The 20,363-nt window shown below is 46.5% G+C and overlaps 1 protein-coding gene across 5 annotated transcripts in view; it reads right to left on the bottom strand.

Moving 5' to 3' along the window:
• Positions 1–16,475, bottom strand: part of SOCS2 (suppressor of cytokine signaling 2) — a 66,670-nt gene extending 50,195 nt beyond the window's left edge. The window contains exons 1-3 of one of the 5 annotated variants that reach the window (XM_059683797.1): positions 16,012–16,475; positions 14,233–14,593; positions 12,172–12,623 (exon numbers count right to left, since the gene is read on the bottom strand). In XM_059683797.1, the coding sequence (XP_059539780.1) occupies positions 12,172–12,623; positions 14,233–14,371 (591 nt within the window). In that variant the 5' untranslated portion in view covers positions 14,372–14,593; positions 16,012–16,475. Of the gene's footprint in view, positions 1–10,056; positions 12,624–14,232; positions 14,594–14,905; positions 15,021–15,379; positions 15,949–16,011 lie in introns of those variants that run through there. The other 4 variants (XM_059683800.1, XM_059683798.1, XM_059683799.1 and 1 more) reach the window with 4 other exon arrangements.
• Between the last annotated feature and the right edge of the window lie 3,888 nt (positions 16,476–20,363).

Below are 20,363 nucleotides of genomic sequence, written 5' to 3'. Positions count from 1 at the left end.
TCATTAAATGGTAAGATGTAGCCCAGGGTCTAATGGCTATAGTAATTTGGGTTTAGTGAAACATGTAAGGCGTATTTTGAGATATCTGCAATAACTATTCAATGATACCAAAATACCTGACTTCTACTGGTGATAAACTCACTACTTCTGCTAATTCTACTGTGATCTGCTGCCTAGATATATTTGAAGAATATGCTCAATTTCAGTTAAGAGTTTAGTGACAGTAACAATGTAATTTTTTCCTATCCAAGTTCTTGGACCCCAAGCATACCAACCATGGACCTCTTGCAAGTCCTAGAACTGGGCAAGAAGCTCTGCTCTGGGACCTGGCTCTCCAGACCAGCCTCCCACCGTGCCACCAAATCTGATGCTGTCATCCTTCTGCTCAAAAAATCTTCACTGGGACCCTGACCGGTTTGGCCCCATGGATAGAGCATCGGCCTGCGGACTGCAGGGTCCCAGGTTCGATTCCGGTCAAGGGCATGTACCTTGGTTGGGGGCACATCCCCAGTGGGGAGTGTGCAGAAGGCAGCTGATCGATGTTTCTCTCTCATCGATGTTTCTGGCTCTCTATCCCTCTCCCTTCCTCTCTGTAAAAATAAATAAAATATATTTTTTAAAAAAAGTCTTCACTGGGCCCCTTACTTCCCAGGTGGCATATAAACTTCTGAAAAGCAGGAAAGCCCTTGGTGCTCCGGTCTCTGCTCACCAACTCAAGCTTATTCTCCACTCCCCAACTATTAGTTTCCTATTTTGCATTGGAAGCCCCACACAATAGGAGAACTTTGTTCTCTCACAGCTCCGCGACCTCTTGGCTTGGAACTCCCTCACCCTGCTTATTGGTCAGGCCAACTCCTTATCTTTTTTTTTTAATCCTCACCCATAATTTATATATTTTTTCTATTGATTTTAGAGGGGAAAGAAGAGAGAGAAAGAATGCAACATTGATCGGTTGCCTCCCTACCTGGGAATTGAAACCGCAACCTAGGTGTGCCCTGAGCAGGAGTGGAACCTGTAACCTTTGGTCTGTTCTGGTGTATAGGATGAGGCTTAACCAACTGAGCCACCTGGCTGAGCAGGCCAGCTCCTTTTCTTTAAGTACCGGCCCAAAGCCGCCTCCACTCTGAGGCCTTACCTGACCCCTTCAGACAGTTACAAGTGTTTCATCTCTGCTTCCCCTGCTCTTTGTAGATACCTCATTATATTATCTTATTGTATAGATGGCCCTTGAACAACATGGGGGTTACACGCACCGACTCTCCTGCCCGACACAGTCAAAAATCCACATACGACTTTTGACTCCCCTAAAACTTAACTACTAACGTCCTACTGTTGACTGGAAGCCTTACCAATAACAAAAACAGTTGATTAACACCTATTTTGTATGTTATATATATTATATGCTGTATTCTTACAATAAAGGAAGCTAGAGAAAATGTTATTGAGAACATGTATTTACAGTATTTATTGAAAAAAAAATCCCCATATAAGCGGACCCAAACCCTTGTTCAAGAGTCAGCTGTACTATAACTGTTGGTAAGTGTGTCTCGCCACTACCCAGGATCTCCTTAAGGGCAGAGACCATTTTTAACTTTCTCCAGGACTTTGCCTTGTGCCTGGCACAAGTAGATACTCAGTAAGTATCTGTTGAATGATTGAGTGAATGACTAAATGAATGAAAGAGATAAATATAAAGAGAAGTCAGTGCCTGGCTGGTACTGCTCAGTAGTTGAGCATCGATCCATGAGCCAGATCACCAGTTCGATTCCCAGTCAGGGCACACATGCCCAGGTTTCAGGCTCGAACCCTAATAGGGAGCGTGCAGGAAGCAGCTGATTGATGTTCCTCTCTTCCCCTTCCTCTCTCTTTCTCTTCTTGTCTCTAAAATCAATAAACATATCCTCATGTGAGGATTAAAAAATAAATAACACTACAATTTCTGATCTGGGTTAATACAGAAAAAGTGAAATGGAGAATGAAGGGGGGAAATTATGTTAATAAAATTTTGAATTAACTAATTTTTACATATTCTAATTTTTTCAAAGATAATAACTCATGATACAGTAGAGGATAACTGTCCGTTAAAACACAGCATTTATCCTGGTATTCTGATTATACATAAATATGCTATAGAAAAGACCCCAACCTAGAAAAAGGATGCATTCTAAAACAAGACTTGCAAACCAGTTGTCTGGAATTTATAATACAATTTCCCTCAGAAGCCAATTTAAATCAGTGATAAGGTACCCAGTTATCACACCAAAGTCCTTTTGATTTATAATGTGCCTGAATGGATTTACATTTAATTTAAAATTGGTAGAAAATAATACTATTCAATACTATTGCAGTATAGCTAATTAAGCAAAACAGTAAGCAGTAGAAGTGAATGTGAGCATTATTTGTCTTGAATATTGACAATGGGGGCAAGATGGGCTTAAATGTAGCAGGGCGAGGAAGCCCAGGGAGACATTGTGAAGAACAGAAGGAATCTCTAGTTATTTCAGAAGCTTTTGAGGTGAGTAGCCCTAGCTCTTTGATATGTATAATTTCACTTCAAGACTTAAGACCTTTCCTTGTGGCTCACAAATGGCTCACACAAAGAGAGAAATTATTTTGCAGTAATTGAAAAAGTTTTGGAAGACAACAAAGAACGGAGGAATGGAATTAAAGAGGCTATGTGAATCCTATAAAGTTTACTTGGGTTGCATTAGCCAAACTAGGGAGAAAAAAGAAGAAAGTATACATGGCATGGTATAGGTGGTGGTTATTATTGCTGCTCACCAAATATTTGATTTTCTCCCCTTGGGCACAGGGGACTGCTTGGCCCCCTTGTGGTTGGGGGGCACCAGAGTTCTGACCAATGGATGGGGAGAAGTGACAGGGCATTTAAACGCCAACAGAGATCCTTGAACTTCTCCCTTCCCACTGGCTCAGCAACCTAGCTATAGTGGAGGGGGTAGCTGCTTTGTCAGTCTGGGTTCCTGAATGACTAAGAAAAGAGCCTCCCTGTGACACATGACAAACACAAATGGGTAGAGAAATCTTTGTTATTTCAGGATATAAACCATTGTAATTTTAAGCCTCTGAGGCTTTGGGGTTCTTTGTTTTGCAGCATAACCTAACTTATTATGACTGATGCATTATTCATATAATTTACCTCCGGAGAAAGGAAAAGAGTTATAGGGAAGAGATGGTGGGCTATGGCTGCACTGGATAGATCCATAAGGAAGGAGAAGTATAAAATCTGATGGAAGGAATCCTTCCAAGCTGGATGCTCCAGGTTTGGGGAGATCTTGTGTTACCTCTGAAGTAAAAATCCTAATAACACCACACTCACAACCTGGGCAGACACGGTCATAGCCCTCTACTAACCTCATATGACTAAAAGATATATGGCCTAGCATACACCACTGAGCAGTGGTTCTTAACCTTCCTAATGCCGTGACCCTTTAATACAGTTCCTCATGTTGTGGTGACCCCCAATTTCACTGTTACAAATTGAACATAATTAAAGCATAGTGATTAATCACAAAAACAATATGTAGTAATTATATATGTGTTTTCCGATGGTCTTAGGCGACCCCTGTGAAAGGGTCGTTCGACCCCCAAAGGGGTCACGACCCACAGGTTGAGAACCGCTGCCATTGAGGTATATGCTGGCTGCAGGCCTCAGAGCTTAAAAGCATTTGTAAGCGTATTGAGAAAAAAGATACAAGAATGAATAAAAGCATGAGTTTGGAGTCAGACTGGCTTGAGTTCAAATCTCAGCTCTCCCTCTTAAGTCACTAAATCTTTCTGTGTCAATCTCCTTATCTCTAAAGTGGAGATAAAAGCAGAACCTACTTAAAAGGTTTGTTGGGAGCACTAAGTGAGGTCATATTTGTAAAGTGTCAAGTGTAATGCCTGGCATTACTAAGTATTCTAGCTTTTTCCAGTTCCCTGGAAGCCCAAGCATTAGTTTGTTATAGAATAGCCACCTCACTGCCATGCCTGGAACATCATAAATCCCATGGTAGCCGCAACCTGGATCTGTTGGGACTTTCAGCTATTAGCAGGCTCAGTGATGTTCCTCTGCCGCTGCCTGTAAGGTCTGCACACACCCACCCTCCTAGAGTGTGCCCCAAGATCAGAGCTGTGCCCCACTTTAAAACAGATCCAGAGAAATCCAAATAGGCAACAGCAGTTCTCAACCTGTGGGTAGTGACCCCTTTAAACACATCCTGCATATCAGATATTTACATTACGATTCATAACAGTAGCAAAATTACAGTTATGAAGTAGCAACGAAAATAATTTTATGGTTGGGGGTCACCACAACATGAGGAACTGTATTAAAGGGTAGCGGCATTAGGAAGGTTGAGAACCACTGGATTAATTGATTAGGGCAGGATCATTTATGCTCCAAGATTCTTGTCACTGTACCTAAGAATTCCCTTGGTACTTTCCAGTTTTCCTGTGGTTTTTTTTCTTCTTTTCTTTCCTTCCTTTTCTTTTTTCTGCTCTTCCTTCCTTCCTTTCTTCCTTTTTTTCCTTCTTTCTTTCTTTGATTGTTCGACAGAGAAAAAGAAAACTAAAGCTTAGTGGTATCCTTGTCCATTGAGGATCAATCAGAAAAGCAAACAATCTATGTAAAAATGGGAAAAATGACTTGCAAAACATATCATTTGCCCACAGCTGTCTGGGATCCCATCTATGATACTGACTCAGGGAGCAGAGCAAAGACAGCCATCCAGGTCCCTTGGTAATGAAAATTCATCCAAAGGGTTATTGTCATAATGGCCAAAACACGGCAGATTCCTGTTTCTCCATCAGAACCAAAATCTGAAAACCCAAGTCCAAACTACTCTTTGTTTATAGGGTAGCACTCAAAGATCCACAGCCAGAGGAAAACGCAAAATTCTTTTAACCAGCTGCTGAAAAGTCCAGAGTTAGGAGGAAGTTGTTGTTGTTTTTCAAAATAAATGAGAATATATTAAGGCACAAAGACAAAATCTACACTACAGTTTAAGTAGAAACTGAGACTACACAGAAATGAGGAGCTTACCTCTCCTCTGGCGCTCCCACCCACTGGGGGAGACTGCTCTCCTATCTCGGCCCTGGAACCAAAAAGCATGAAAGCTCCCCATTGGACAGATGGAACAGCAGGCCTAGGAGACTCAGTGTTTGGTCCATGGTCAAACCACCAGAAGTGGACCCCAAATTTTCAACTTCCTACTTCAAAATTCTGCCCACTGCACCACAACTTCCTACTTTCCTGGGAGTGGAATCTGAAAGCTACCGAACTCCCCCCATGTAGAAGCTGGCCTTCAAAGAGAAGCACGCATCTGCGGAACCCAAAGCTCCAAACTCCAGCACAAATGTGAGCCTACAGACAAGAGGCGGCAGTGTCTGCACCCTCCCCAGGCTTCTCCCCAACCACTGCCTCCTTCCCACCCCTTCACGCCTATCAGCGCACACCTGACCAATCTTCTTGACTCCACTCTTGCTTTTTTTCAATATTCCAAAGGGCCTCCAGAGGATCTATATATATAAAAGCCTAATATGCTAAGTGTTCGACCGATTGGTTGACCGCTTGACCAGTCGCTATGATGCACACTGACCACCCTAGGGGCAGATACTCTGACCAATAGGTTAGCTTGCTGCTGGGGTCCGGCTGATCCGGACTGGGCAAGATGGGCCAGATATACCCTGGAGCCAACCTCCCACACTCCCTCTCCGGCCTGTAAAATATTTCTTCTAATTAATTTCCTTTCAAAGTGCACGAATTCATGCACCGAGCCTCTAGTATAAAATAAAAACCTAGTTCAGTTTCTCCCCCATTTAAAAAAGCTTTTATCCACGGCCCTCTGGATAAGTTCCAAGCTCTTCAGCAAGGCCTAAAAGGTCTGTGCCTGCTCACCCCTACCCTCCTCTTCAACCTTTTTGCAGAAAGACCTCCCTCACCAAGGAGTCTAAAGACATTAATTTGGCCCAACCGATGCTCAGTGGTTAGAGCATTGGCCTGCAGACTGAAGGGTCTCGAGTTCAATTCTGATGAAGGACATTTGGTTGCGGACTCAATACCCAGCACAGGTTGGGATGCGTGCAGGAGGCAACTAATTTATGTGTCCCTCTCTTGCATTGATGTTTCTCTCTCTGTCTCTCCCCCACCCTCTGACTCTCTAAATGGAAAAAAGGATTAATGATAGATAGATAGATAGATAGATAGATAGATAGATAGATAGATAGATAGATAGATAGATACATTAATTTGTAGTGTCTGGTGGGCTGGATCCGGCCCGTTTGAAATGAATAAAACTAAAAAAAAAAAAAAAATTTGTAGTGTCTGCCACCTTCCATAATGTAAATATTCCCATCATGGCTGATTTCTATTTACCAATGATTTACCTAGAGTTAGTGATTTAGCTCACAAAATCCCTAAGTACTGTATTTAACAATTGCCTCCCAGGAGTTCAGCACACCACTGAGTCTCCAGCCTCCTCAGTTTTTTCATCTTGCTATCGTTTTAGTCACTTTGTTGCTTATTAACATCCCCCTTGCCTGATGGACAGGGAAAATAAAGTGAGTGAACAAAGAAGCGGGTAATTTTTCTATCACTGGTTCTAGCAAAGGAGAATGAGTGGGGAGAAAGCTGAAACCAGTATTAGCTAGATGTTTGTGAGTTTCAATTACCCCATGCTCTCTGCCCCTAATACTGCAGATCACTAAAAGCAGATGCCATAATCAAATATACAAAATGCAAACACACTTTCTGACCAAATACAGTACTGATGACCACAACCTGGAAAAAGCAAAGAAGAGAAATAAACTATGCTGGAAACCCAAGAAGGGTCAAGTTTATCAAGATGGTAGAAAGGAGGTTAAAATGGGAAACCAAACAACTTCTCTGGGTAGAAATAACATGGAAAATATTTTTCTGAATGTTAAAGATCTAGCAGCCCTCTGGACCAATATCTAAACAGGAAAAAACATACCAAACTAACAGAAAACTCTTCAGCAAAATATAAATTTTTTATCTTAACACGGTTGGAAACTGGGGAACAATTTTCTGGAGTTCTGTGATTAAGTCTCACTCTCTCCACCACCGAAATGGGCTCCTTGGGTGGTATTTATGCGGAGACAGAAGAGGAAGGCAGCTGGCCGTATTTCCTTCCCTCTCTCTAGGACTCTGGCTTGCCTTCCCCTCCCTCCTGTTACTAACAGAGGCAGCACCACATGAATAATAGTTCACAAACTGTGTGCCTGATCTCTAGGGCATGTCAGAGTTCCTCTACGCTAAGGAGGTAGTTTCAAGGGAGACGGTCTGTAAAAGCAGTCTTATTTTTATGGCTCACTGAACGTTTACTGACGTGAACCCCTCTCTGTGATGACATGTGTCAGATCCGACCTCTTGTTGACAAAGCTCCAGGCGGGGTAGAAAGGAATATCCAGCTTTGCTCTGTAATTTCAGCTTACTTGCTACCCAGGCGCTGGGGACTCCAGGGCTTTTAACTCTTTTCGGTCCAACCTCGAGGCTGACTCGACAGACCAGGTGCTAGGAGCAGGTCCAACGTCGAGCAATAAGAACATTAAAAAGTTCAACATTTAATCCCGTCAATTAATTTGGACCAGACTGTTTGAATTCCAAAAATAACATTGGACCGCAAAGGGTTAAAGGCCACCGTAGCAACAGCTGTTACTTGACTTTGGTATTATGGTTAAGGAACCTGAACTCAAGCCACATAGAAAAAAATATGTAACGATGGGAATAATATATATATATACATACACACACACACACACACACACACACACACACACACACACACCTACGTAGGAGTGAAACAGGACTATCACAGAATCATTCTTACATATAGACAAGCAGAAGGAAAGAATGGAGGGCATTTCCATTCCAATCAAATGAACTGCAACTTAAGAAGGAGCCTGACACTAGAGGGGAAAAAATTAAAGCATGCACATAACAAAAGTGTCGTTGGTATTTGGGGCTGGCTACTTGTTTCAAAATCTGAAAAGAATCAAAGAGAGTAGGAGACAGATTTAATCTCAAGGTATTCTAAATCATTCAGTTACCCAACTCAGGGAGAATATAATGACCCTCTTTCACTGAAGTATAATATGGTCAGCAGAGCTGTGTCACAGGAGCTAAAAGGGCAACTTATTGACACAAAAGGGAGAAAGTGGGGCTGGAATGAACTGTGCCATTATGCCCATGAGCGAGAAAAGAGGTGGGCAGTGACCCGGACATGGCCATGTGTGAGTCACATCTGGCAGAGGCAGAAATGAGATCATAAAAGAGCAAGGATGGCAGATTGTTAGACGTTAAAACAGCAAATAGGTTACAAACCTTGACGAGTTATAATGAATGCAAAACTCTAATGTGGGTCAAGCCATCATGAAACCCAGCAGAAGCCGATTATTTGAGGCGGGGTGGAGGGGCCAAGAATTGGAATTATCCTGTATAGTATTCCAAAGGCCTGCTAATTTCAGAGGAAGAAAAGTGTGATGTTAAAAGAACTGTAAGGCTTACCGGGTAGCAAGATAGAATATTGACATTTTAAACAGAGTAGAAGGGTGCAATTTTTACAAATACTAAACTGTTAAAATATGCGTTCGCTGACTCTGCCACTGATTTGCCGGGTTATGTGTGTGTTCCTGTGTGCACATACATGCGAATTTCCTGACTTCCCTGGGTCGGAGAGACTTCTTCAGGTAAAATGACAAAACTAAAATACGTGATTGGAAAAGTGGGAGAATACAAGGCTCCTTAGTAAATGAAAGACCGAGATTGAATGACATCACTTTTTTGCTCCACAGGCTAGAAAGGACCACTGGGAGACAAGAGCGGCCTGAGCCCAGCTGTTCGATGTAACCACAGCCACTTACCCGCCGCCGCCCTGTGCCTACCCACACCGAGCAGAACGCGAGCAGAACACAGCCTCGTCTCAGGACATTCCATCCCATGGATTATTTGATGACGTCCCTGTCTCTTACCCTCTACCAGGGTACAATTTTCTAAAAGCAGAGAAAATCCTTCCCAAGAAAATAAACACTCCAAAACAACTGTCCCATTCTCTTACCTATTTGGATTACATAATTACTATGAAGTCAAGACGTTTTTACTGACACGCCAGAAAAGAACTTTCAGCTCATAAGCCTTTTCTCCACAGTCGAAGGCCCTAAAATCAAAGCAAACAAAACAAAACAAAACAAAAAACCAACTCCCTATAAAGCAGCCCCCAGTGCCCACTTGGATAGAATGAAAAATTCCACTGCCTCAACTCTGCTCCCAATGGAAACTCAGATCAAAGTATTTTAAGTTTGAGGGGACATGTTAAGTCCTGTATCCTACATTCTTCAACAATAACAACAACAGTACATATCCTAATGTCCGAAACTGCCCTGCATAGAAAGAGATCCCTGGGTATTTTTCTTGGCTCCACTGAGGGTAGTTTAGACAAGTGCACATCTTAACGTTTTTGTTCAATGGGTTATAAAATGGAGTTACCAATAGTTGGTAACTGGCACTATGTACCAGCCACCAAGTAAAGCAGTGAACCCCCTCTCGACCCACCCCTGCACCAGGAGAAAAACCACTGGCTCCAGCTGACTGAAATCCCACGGAGCACAACACTAATTATGGTACCTATACTTTTCCAGTTGAGGCAGCAATAAAAATGCTGAGGGTTCCTTTTATAGCCTGTTCTTACTTGTTCGTCTGGATCAATGTAGAAATAGCAGCAATTTGCTCTTCGTAATTCCTCTCCAAGAATAAAAAGGGCCAGGATGTTCCTGGAATGCCTCCTCACTCACAAATTAGAAGTGTACCTCCTGTGATCACTGTACTTTGCTCATTCAGTCTATGTGAGGATTAAATGAGATAATGTATGCAAAGTGCTGAGTAAGAGTCTGGCACAGAATAAACTCAATAAATAATGTTAGCAATTGTAAAAAAACAATATATATATATATATATATATATATATATATATATATATATATATATATAGAGAGAGAGAGAGAGAGAGAGAGAGAGAGAGAGAGAGAGAGAGACTGCCCCTAATACTTATCAATGTACTTGAAATAGGGAAGATTGAAATGTAAGGCAACAGTTCCACAGCACACTGAGGTGTCTTTGCTGTCCTCTGGTTTTCTCATAGTTACTTGCTAGCAATAATGCAGAACTTTCCACAGTTCCACAGGTACTCATGTCCCACTACGGCGTCCAACTCTCAATTACTGCAGAGTGTTTGAAACAATGAGAACAGAAGTGCGCAAGATGCTGAACAAATCCCACAAAGCCCGTTGGCACTGGCCGTGTGGAAGTTTTGTCAGAGAAGCCAAATATCCCACACCAAACAACTGTTTTCAGTGGAGAAAAAGAGTAAGGAATGCACAGAACCTGACCATCTTGATGAAAAGGTTAACCCCTGATCACAGACCAGACCCTAAAAGTATAGGCTCTTTAACTTTTAGTCTACAAATGAATTCTTCCTAAGGACACTTAGCGATCTTTTGTGTTTGGCTCTGCTGTTTGAATACACAGGCACAAAACCATTTCTCAAGAGCTTCATGAAAATATTTAAGCAGGCTTTGCTATAACTTATAAGCACAAATTATATGCTTCTGTCTTAGCATAATTCACTTGGGACACACACAATATGCTAGGCTCACCTTCCCAGTGTTACACCATTATACGTAGCTATGCAGGACAATTTTTTTAAGGTTGCAAATGAATAATGTCCGGACACCAAAAGATGGTACATTTGCAACAGTCATGAGCCTATGTGGCAAAAAAATAAATGATAAATGGCCATAACACTTTATTTTATATTATGCCTATTCGACCCATACGACTAGGCTATATCAGTCTTTGTAGTTTCTAAACCATGTTTTTAGAAATACAAAGGGCATTAGTGTTATGCCTGTTCAACTTGTAAAAGGGCCACTTGGCAAGTCTAGGAGTTTCTAAACCATGCTTTCCAAAACGCAAAGGGCAAATATGACCCATAGCTTCAGAGAAGGGCAAGGAAGGCCTTACTTCTTGCTGACTATCTGGCTTATTCCATTTGACATAAGTTTTTATGGCAACCCTCATGAAAGTGTAAGTTTTCTGCGATTCAAAATAATATAAGCGCAACTTGTAAAAGTCAGGGTTTTTTTTTTATTTAATACATTCTAATCAAATAGTAACAGCAGTAAATAAACACTTTGAAAAACAGGCAGGTATCCCCTTATATCTGGAAGAAAATTAAGTCAAAGTTTTCTACATGGTAGAAGGGAGACAACTGCTGATGTCTATAGTTAGACAATTCAAGGACAACTTGGAAATTTCTAAAGCCATTTCCAAAAAAATCCATGGCAACAGGTTGGGACACAGATACTTCAAAGGGTAAAATGTCTATATCTACATGGTTTTATTAACCTGGATGGGGTTGCACCTGTATAGCATGACATTCTTGTCTTTAGCCTTAATGGAAAAGATGAAGTCTTTTCCGTTTGCACCAGTTTGAAATATTTCTGAAGTAAGGCTCTCTTAAAATGGATTACTACAGTACGCGTTCACATGAAAGAGTTCATACATGTAGTAAAAAGACAAATACAGGATTTCATGGTCATTTTTTTTTTTTTGGTTGACTTGGTTAATTGCATAAAATGAAGGATAAATACTCACAAGCATATCTGATCAACAAAACCCCTAGGAACATCAGAATGCAAAATATAACATGTCCAGAATAGACTCGGATCACCAGGCATATAAAGTGGAAGCTAAGCCTGTCAGGTTCCTTCCCCTTCTTCAGTTCTCCGCCATGGAGTCCTTTCTCCCTTTCTCTACTACTGGTGCCTGGACCTTCAACCAAAGAGAAAGGAACCTCAGAAAGGCAGGGCATTCTGATCAAAAGCTTACTTCGGCCTTTACTTGGGACATTTAATTTTTAACTTAAAAGGATCAGCTGGTCTTAGCCTTAGGCAGGGAAGCATTTCTCAGGTGAACATATTTGAGGGAACCTGACCTAGCTACCTAGTCACACATGTAGGTTAGATTGATTCAGCCGTTCTTAGAATTCCGTGTAGTTATCCAGAGCAGTCACTCAAGTTTTGGTTCTCTTTTACATAGCTGCATTCGGAGATACTCTATATGAGGCATGTTTAGAAAAAGAGAAACACTTATACCTGGAATTTATATTCTTCCAAGTAATCTTTCAGTCTTGTTGGCAAAGGCAGTCCCCAGATGGCACCGGTGCATTTGTTAATGGTGAGTCTGCAGAGATGCTGCAGAGGCGGTGCTGACGTGTAGAGCGGTTTGGTCAGATAAAGGTGAACAGTGCCATTCCGGGGGGCTTCTGGGCCCGTCCGCTTATCCTTGCACATCTGAACATAGTAGTCGATCAGATGAACCACACTGTCAAATTGTTTAAGCTTGGACTTGACACATATGATAGAGTCCAATCTGAATTTCCCATCTTGATATTCGATTCGCAGATTAGTTGGTCCAGCTGATGTTTTAACAGATATTGTTAGTAGGTAGTCTGAATGCGAACTATCTCTAATCAAGAAAGTTCCTTCTGGTGCCTCTTTTAATTTCTCTTTGGCTTCATTAACAGTCATACTTCCCCAGTACCAACCTGGGGTTTTGTTCAAAAAGAAAAAGAAAAGAGGGTAAAATTGTTATTATAACGTTTCAAACGGGGCAAGTACTTGACAACATTTTTTTTTTCTAGCTCTAAAAAGAAGTGTGTGAAAGTTTACCAGAGGCTACCATAAATACTTTTGGTAGAAATTTAATGAAAATGTGGGTCCATGTTATTTTATGAACACAAAGTGTGAGCCAGTTTGTTTTTTTAAGTAATCCTCTGGAGCTGTTCTTTAAGGTATCTAGATTTTCTCTGAATGAAACAAAAGAATATTTGCAACATGACACACTGGCTGACAAAGCATGATGCTTCCAGCACCACTCAAGTGAAATAAACGATTTAAAGTAAATTAGAAATAAATCAGAAGTTAAAAATAAAAGCTCTGCCCTTAAAAAGTGGAAAACTGAACTCTACGAATTCCAAGAGAGAAAAACAGAAGCACCGTTTTTGGGTGGTTGGTGTCCCCCTGGTCTCCCCAAATCTGTCCATGACCGCATCTCTGTTCCAAGCCCTAGAAAGCACTGATATTTACTTGTTTTAAAAACTCAGTTCTAGGTACAACAGCTTCTGGTGGCTGCTTCAATTACAACTTCCTTATCAGTCACTGAGAAATGAGGGAAACCCCAAATGATAATTAGCATTTCAAGTTTGTAATCTTTTGTACTCTGCCCTAATTCAAACCCAATTCCAGCTGTCTGTGGGTCTCCCCAGCAATCCCCATATGATCTGCCTGCACCATCTCCGGGCCCGCTCCATTTGCAAAAAATGACTTAGAGGCACTCTGCATTTAAGAAGTTTTAACAATGCTCCCCCCTCAAAAAAATTGCTCGGATTCCCGTATCTGCCGGTCCCTCCAAGCTGATGGTTAAAGCACATGGCCCGCAGGAAAAGAGCACCACCGCGAGTGAGGAAAGAGTCCCCTCTTCCTAACGCTACCAAAACTTCAACTTTGCCCCAAATGTAAGCTTTTAGGATCCGGAGATGTTGTAAACCTGAAAGGTTTGCCAGAATTATTATTTTCCCCCACTCTTTTCTCCTTTCAGATGCTACAGCGAGCCGCGCACAGCGCAGGACAGGTCTTGAAAGACCCCCCGAAGGCCGCGCTCGGCGACTCCTCGTCCTTGGACTTGGCCGCCAAGATTCCCGGCAGCGGCGGATGCTCCGCCCGGGAGCCGGATGCGGCAGAAGCTGCGGGCAGCGCTGCGCCCACTCGCCGCCCTGCAGCCGCGGGAAGGAAGGCGCCAGGAGCTTTCTCCAGCTCGGGTTCGGTCCGAGTGCCGACCCCAGCCGTGGAGCAGCGCGGCAAACAGTTAAAGGTTCCAGCGCCCTCGGGGGCATTTTCCAAGGAGCCCTTCCCGAGCCCTCCTTCAGGCCCGAGTCTCTCCAGAACCGCTTTCCTTTCGCATTCCCAAGAACCCATCCTCTCCACGGTCCCCTGCTCCGAGGCGGGGACGGGCAGGAGGGGACGTTTCTCCATCTCATTCTTCGCTTTCCCAGCTTGTCCCCACCTCCCAGCTGCGCTCCCCGCCAGCAGAGCCCCCAGCCGCGTCTTTGGGGGGGCGCCCCCTCTCGCATGCGTGGCTGCCGTTCGGCTCCCTACCTGTTTGACTGAGCTCCCGCAAGGCCTTCGCCAGACGCGCCGCCTCCGGGGACGGCTCCTCCGCGGACCCCGCGGTCCCCCACTGGCTCCGCGTCCCTTCCGCGCCATTCCCGGAGGGCTCGGGGCACCGCAGGGTCATGGGCAAAGGGTCACCACGGCAAACACTGGTGGCCGCCCGCGCAGGGGTCAGAGAAGGGCACGCGTCCTTCCTGGAAGTCAGTGGGAACCCCAAAACACGTCCCTGCGGAGTATCCAAAATGGTGGTGGAGGGGGAGGGGGTGGGGAGCTGCTGGTTCTTCCTCCCCAGGTCCTGGTGGACAGATGGCAAAGTCCCCCGCAGGCGCCGTCACCCACAGTTTGCCTGCAAAGAGAAAGAGTGGGTTGGGTCAGTCGGACCTGGACCCCTGGCTGGGTTGTGGGTGGGGAGACAGCGACGTGGAAAATCCCGGGGACTCCTCCGCGTCTACGCTCCTGCACCATTTAACCCCAAGCATCCAGGCCCAGCTCGAGAGACAGAAGGATTGAGAGAGCCGGAATCCGAGACGCCAGAGTTGAAGAGAGGGAGGGGTGGGAGGGGGGGGGAGACAGGATGAGGGTGGGGAACCGGGTGTCTTCCCGCCCAGGGCAGCTCGCGGAAATCGCAGGCAAGCCCAATGGAAGAGCAAAGAGTCACCTGCAGGCACAGTGGTAAAATGTGCCCGAGTCAAGGGCACGTGGAAAAACTGTTTAAAGGCAAAAACAGGAGAGCTCTCAAAATTGCACTCTATCTCACACTCCGCACAGCCCGGAGAGCCCCAGGAGAAAGTGCGGGCACGAACCCGGTTCCCCGCCCTATGGCGCCGCGGGGCTCCTGGGGTCGGAGCCACCCGCCTGGGGCGCCGAGCGCGCGAGTAGCCGCATCCCCAGCCCGCAGGCGGCCTAGCTCTCCTCCCTCCTCTTCGGGCAAGGGTGGGGGGCGCCGCCCGGGCCGTGGCGGCCGCTCCCGGAGCCCGGCTGCTGCTGCCGATGTAGCCGCCGCGGGCGCTGTCGAGGAATCGACCCGAGCGCGCAGCCTCCGCGGGGGTTCGGAGCCCGGGCCCCGGCCGGGGCAGAGCCGGCGGCACCGAGAGCCACTGGACTTGCAAGGCAACCAAAGCTGAGCCCTTACCTCGGCCTCGGCCGCCGTCTCAGCACCCGGCAGCCTCCCCAGCGGACCTGGGGCGGGGAAGCTGGGAGGGACCCCAGAAAGGAGGGGTATCCGCCGAGTTTTCCCTGTTGACTTTTAATTTGGGAACGAGATGCCTGGGGATGCGACGAGACCTTCAGCGGCGGCCGGAGTTGTCAGCGCCGCGGGCAAACACTAGCCCCGGGGATCATCGCCTGGAACCCACGGGCTCCGACACCCGCTGCTGGGCTCGCACCCCCCTCTACCTCCCCGGGCAGCTGCAGGGTTTCCCTCCGGCTGCGACCAAGGAGGTGGGAAGGACAGAGGGAGGAGTAAGGAGCCAGGGCGGGAGGCAGGAGGGTGGGGAGGAGCGGGAGATCAGGTTATTAGGAGGATTATTAATTTGGATGGCAGTTTAGAATAAAAAAAAGCTCTGGAGACTTCCCGACGCCGGGAAGGAAACGGAGAAAGCCGGCAGCAGTGCCCGGCAGCGGGGCAGAACCGCGGCTCGCACTCCCTTCCCCAGGCGGCTCTAAACTGCGGAAGCCAAGGCCGCCCGGCGCTCGCGGCGGTGCCCCGGTGCCCTCCCCAGCCACCCCGCTGAAGCGGAGTCTTCAGGCTCCCGGGACCAGTACCTGCCGCCAGCCCCCGCCCGAGCTCCTCCGTTGTCTTGACTGCGGGCACAGAGGATCCTGAGACGCGGCGCCGGGAGCCCGGGTGCGCACTGTCCGCGGCCCGCGCTGCGCCAGTGGCGGCGGGCGAGGAGGCTCATGCTTCAGGGGAAGCCCAAGGCCCGCGAGCCGCGGCGGCGGCGAGACTTGGCAAGAGTTAAACGTCTGTCCCCGGAGCGGCGTGTGCGCGCGACTCCCCAGCCCCGCGCACCTCCCGGGCTCCCCACCTCCCTCCTCCGTCCACGCTCCGCGCGCCCCGCCCGCCTGCTGCGGAGGCCGCTTTCCAGGAACTTTCCAGGAATTCGCCCCACGTGACCGCGGCCCCGGCTACAGCTTCAAAGAGGCGAGAGCGCTACTGCGCAGGCTTCGGGGAGGCGGGCTCTGGGCGCTCGGGAGTGGGGCCGCGCGGTGCGGCTGCCCGGGAACCCGCCCTCCCCTGACCCCCACACTCCGGGTGGTTCGGGGACGCGCAGAACACCCCGGCCACCATCGCCCCCGTTTTGGCGACCAAACCCTGTCCCCCCAGCCGTGCCAGAGGTGATCCGGGGTCGAGCGAATAACAGACATCCTCGCCCCCTCGGCGGGGATTTCTCTTCCCCTCTGCCCCTTCACGCGACCCTGCAGGCCGCGCATTTTGTGAGCAGCGCGCCAGAGAGACCGGGGGAGGGGTGTCCCCAAAAAGGCCCCTCCCGGCAAGACTCTCGAATGGGGTGGGGGAGGCCCCTTTCCAGCCCAGCGCCGGGTGCCCACGCCCAACAGCCGGAGGGAGCGGGCCGGAGGCGGTGCCCTCGGCTCAGGTCCTAGAAGGCATCCAGCGGCTCCTTAGGCGGCGCTGGCGGCTCTCAGTTCCCTCCCCCGGGCGGTCTCTGGCACCTGCCTGGCCGGGTTCCTCCCCTCCAGTCCGCTCCACAGTCTCCTTCTTGCAACCCGGCGGCCCCAGCTCACCTGAGCGGACGGTCGCGGGAGTGGGGGGGGGGGGGGGGGTTGGGGGGTGGAAGGGCTCTCTTACGCGCGCGCCTGGGTGGTGCTGGGCGATGAGCCTCGGTTCCTGCAGTCCGCAGAGCGCGTGTCTCTGCGATTTCCTGCAGGGCTGGCGCCCTGAGACCGGGAATTCAGAAAGATCCCGTCACCTTCTCCTACCCGGTTGGAGGTCACCTGGAACTCATCTCCTTGCCAGCACGCCGGCCGCCGAAATGTGACCTACTTTTTAAAAACCATTAACATTCACGGGAAAACCGGATCCAAAATTTCGATAACCATTTTTCTGTGAAATACCATTCTATTGCATCACTGCTCAAAAGCTTGAAAGGTCAATGGTCACTTTTAGTTGAGGCGGTGTCTATAGGGAAGTTGGGCGAGGAAGAGGGAGGAGGTGTGGGGAGTCGCGGCTCCCAAACCTTGCCTGGTGCTCCCTCTGCCGGCTCTGGGAGGAAGCATAAACCCGCTCCCGCCTTCCCCTCGCGAGTCTGGGGCGGTAGTTTTCTCGTTGTTTTGTTGTTGTTGTTTTTTACTGCTTTTGAGTAAATAACTACGCAAATGATTGGCAGGTGAGCCCGTGAAGGGTGAGGCATTTCCCAGCTAACAAAGGCCTTTCTCCAAGATGGAGTTGTGTGCATGGAATCATGTTTTGTTTTTTTTATAGAGTCTTTGATGTGGAGGGCAGAGCTAATTGAACCCTAATTAAAATCCTCTATAAAGTAATTGAAGACTCGCACTGGTCGGGGTCGTTTACCGTTTTTAGACCCTCAGCCTTTTCTATAAAATTAAGGGACTGGACTCTAGTTCCGGTGAGGGACGGATGAATGCACAAATCAGATTCCATGTAGAGGTCGTGTGCAGTCTGAGACCCAGAACCTTTCAAAACCACTGCATCTGTCACGGTTCACCATGTTCTAAGTTATTCCATATGGCTTCTTCTTCCTTGGTAGAGAATCCCAGAGGTAGCGTGTGCTCTCTTCTGTAGTTTAAATTAAAAGATAATTTTTTAAATGTTTAAAGATAAAATAAATTTCTATTTGTCATTTGAAATGAATCTGCCAGCAACCCTTCTTAATGGGCTTTCCTGTTGCCTCTTAACACATGCTTTTCCCTCTTTTGCTGTTCCATCTTCCTGGAGTGCCCTTCCCCCAGACTCATCATTCAGGTCCCAGCTCATCTTCACCTACAGAGAGAGTCATTGTCCACAAAAGTCCCAACCACAAAAGTCCCAATAAGCACAATACCAGCTGTAGGAGCACCAAACTGTACCAAAGTAGGATATTTTATTTTTGTTTCTGAAATGTTTCTCAGCACTTTGTTGGCCTTCTAATCTGCCTCTTAGGAAAAATGCTTATGACATCATGTTAAGCAAAAAAAAAAAAAAAAAAAAAGGTGAAATTGTATCTATTTCGAGCTTTTACAACATTATAAGATTCTGTTTGCATGTGAGCAAAAACAGAAGGGAATGTGGAGAAATTAAAGCAGCTATTTTTAGGGTGGCAGGATATGGGTGAATTTTCAAATATGACTTTTCTTAATACTGTTCTAATGTTTTTTATACAGTCATCATTTCCCCCAAAATTGCACATAGGCCAGTGTCTTCAGTTACTCTAAGGGAATAGAGTATAGTTTGCAGAGCTTATAACTCCAGTCCCGATGGACGGCTCTCCTGAACTCCGGACCTGCCACTCTCATCACTTTTGAATGTCGAATAGGCATCTCTGGTTTAACATGTCCCCCACTGAGTCCTGATAACCCCATAAAACAACACCCCTTTAAAAAAAACAAAACCCATTCCTCCTTCAATCTTCCACATCTCTGAAAATGTCAGTTCCAGTCTTCAGTTGCTCCGGTCAAAAACCTTAGTCATCCTTGATTGCTCTTCGTCACACACCCCACATCCCACCTGTTACCCAATCCTTTGACTCTTGACTTCACAATAAACCCAGATTTGAAGCACTTGCTACATCACCACCCACCAGTCCAAGCCACCCCATTTCTGCCTGACTTACTGCAGCAGCCTACCTCCTGGCATCCTTGTTCCCCTTACATCTGTGTACTCCTGACAGAGCAGGAAGAGTGATCCTGTTTAAACTAAGTCATTTCACGTCCCTCCTCTGCTCCAACCCAAATGGCTACATCACATCAGAGTGAAAGACAAAATCCAAAGAACCGCTGGAGAATCCTACAAAGATCCGGTCCCATTTGCCTCTGATCTCACCTCTTCCTGCTGTGTTCCTGGATCACTCTGTGCAAGTCACATTGGACTCCTTTGCTGTTTCTAAAACAGGCTGCTCTTTCTCCTTCCTCAGGGCCTTCATCTATGCTGTTTCCCTACCTATCATGTTCTTCCTGTCAGATATCTGCATGGTTTACTTCCTCAGGTTTTTACTCAGTGTCACCTTCTTCGTGGGACCTTGCCTGGTCACTCTATTCAGAATCGACCCTCCCACAAACACCTGTCTCCCTCCCCTGGTGTAGTTTTCCCCTTAACACTGATCACTATCTAACCTAGTTTATGTTTTATTTATTAGTCTGGTTTCCTGTCTTTCTCCCCGACTAGAATGTAAGCTTCATGAGGACATGCATTTGCCTTTGCATTGTTCACAGATGTATCTTAGCACCTTGAATAGTTCCCAGCATTTGGTAGGCAATCCACCTAATCATTGAATGAGTGAAAGGATGGATGAATGTTTTAGCAGCATAGCTTTAAAGTTAAACTGTCTGGGCATGAATCCTTACTCTGCCACTGCTTGCTACATATTGATCTTCGGCAAATTAGCCTCTTACAGAGATAATAATGAAAATTACCTTTATAGTGTTGTTGTGAAAATTAAATGAGATAATCTATGAGAAATGCTGTGGTACTCAGCAAATAATAAAGATGAACTGTCATTTCAACTATCATCCTTTTACTCTCAGTGAGTTTGGATTTTTTTTCTCCCTGTAAGTAGGATTATCGTGTACTTGCCTATATGAAGCTCAACAGTCACCCTCCTGAGACTGCCTGGGAACCTCCTGTGGTTCATTCCCTGGAGCTCATGTTCAGGTTTAAATCTGTAGGGCTAAAAAGTGATGTCATTTGTTTCTAGATGTTCAGAAACATATCTGTTCTGTTCAGTGGGGTAGGAGGTACATGCTGCTATGGTGAACTCATTCTGCTTGAGGGAAGGGGGAGTGATTTTCACAACACTGGGGCGTTTCTTCTGTTGCCTGCACTGAGAAATTGCCAAGCCTTGAAAATCCCCTCCATGTGCCAAACCCGAACTGGACATTCTTGGTTTTGCAATGCAGATGTTCTAATGCTGGAATTGACAAGTATTCCACACAGCTTTTGC

Source organism: Myotis daubentonii, chromosome 2 (genome assembly GCF_963259705.1).
Source record: "Myotis daubentonii chromosome 2, mMyoDau2.1, whole genome shotgun sequence".
NCBI classification, from domain to species: Eukaryota; Metazoa; Chordata; class Mammalia; order Chiroptera; family Vespertilionidae; genus Myotis; species Myotis daubentonii.
Note: the sequence above shows the minus strand (reverse complement) of the source record. Positions and strands in the feature narration are given on the sequence as shown.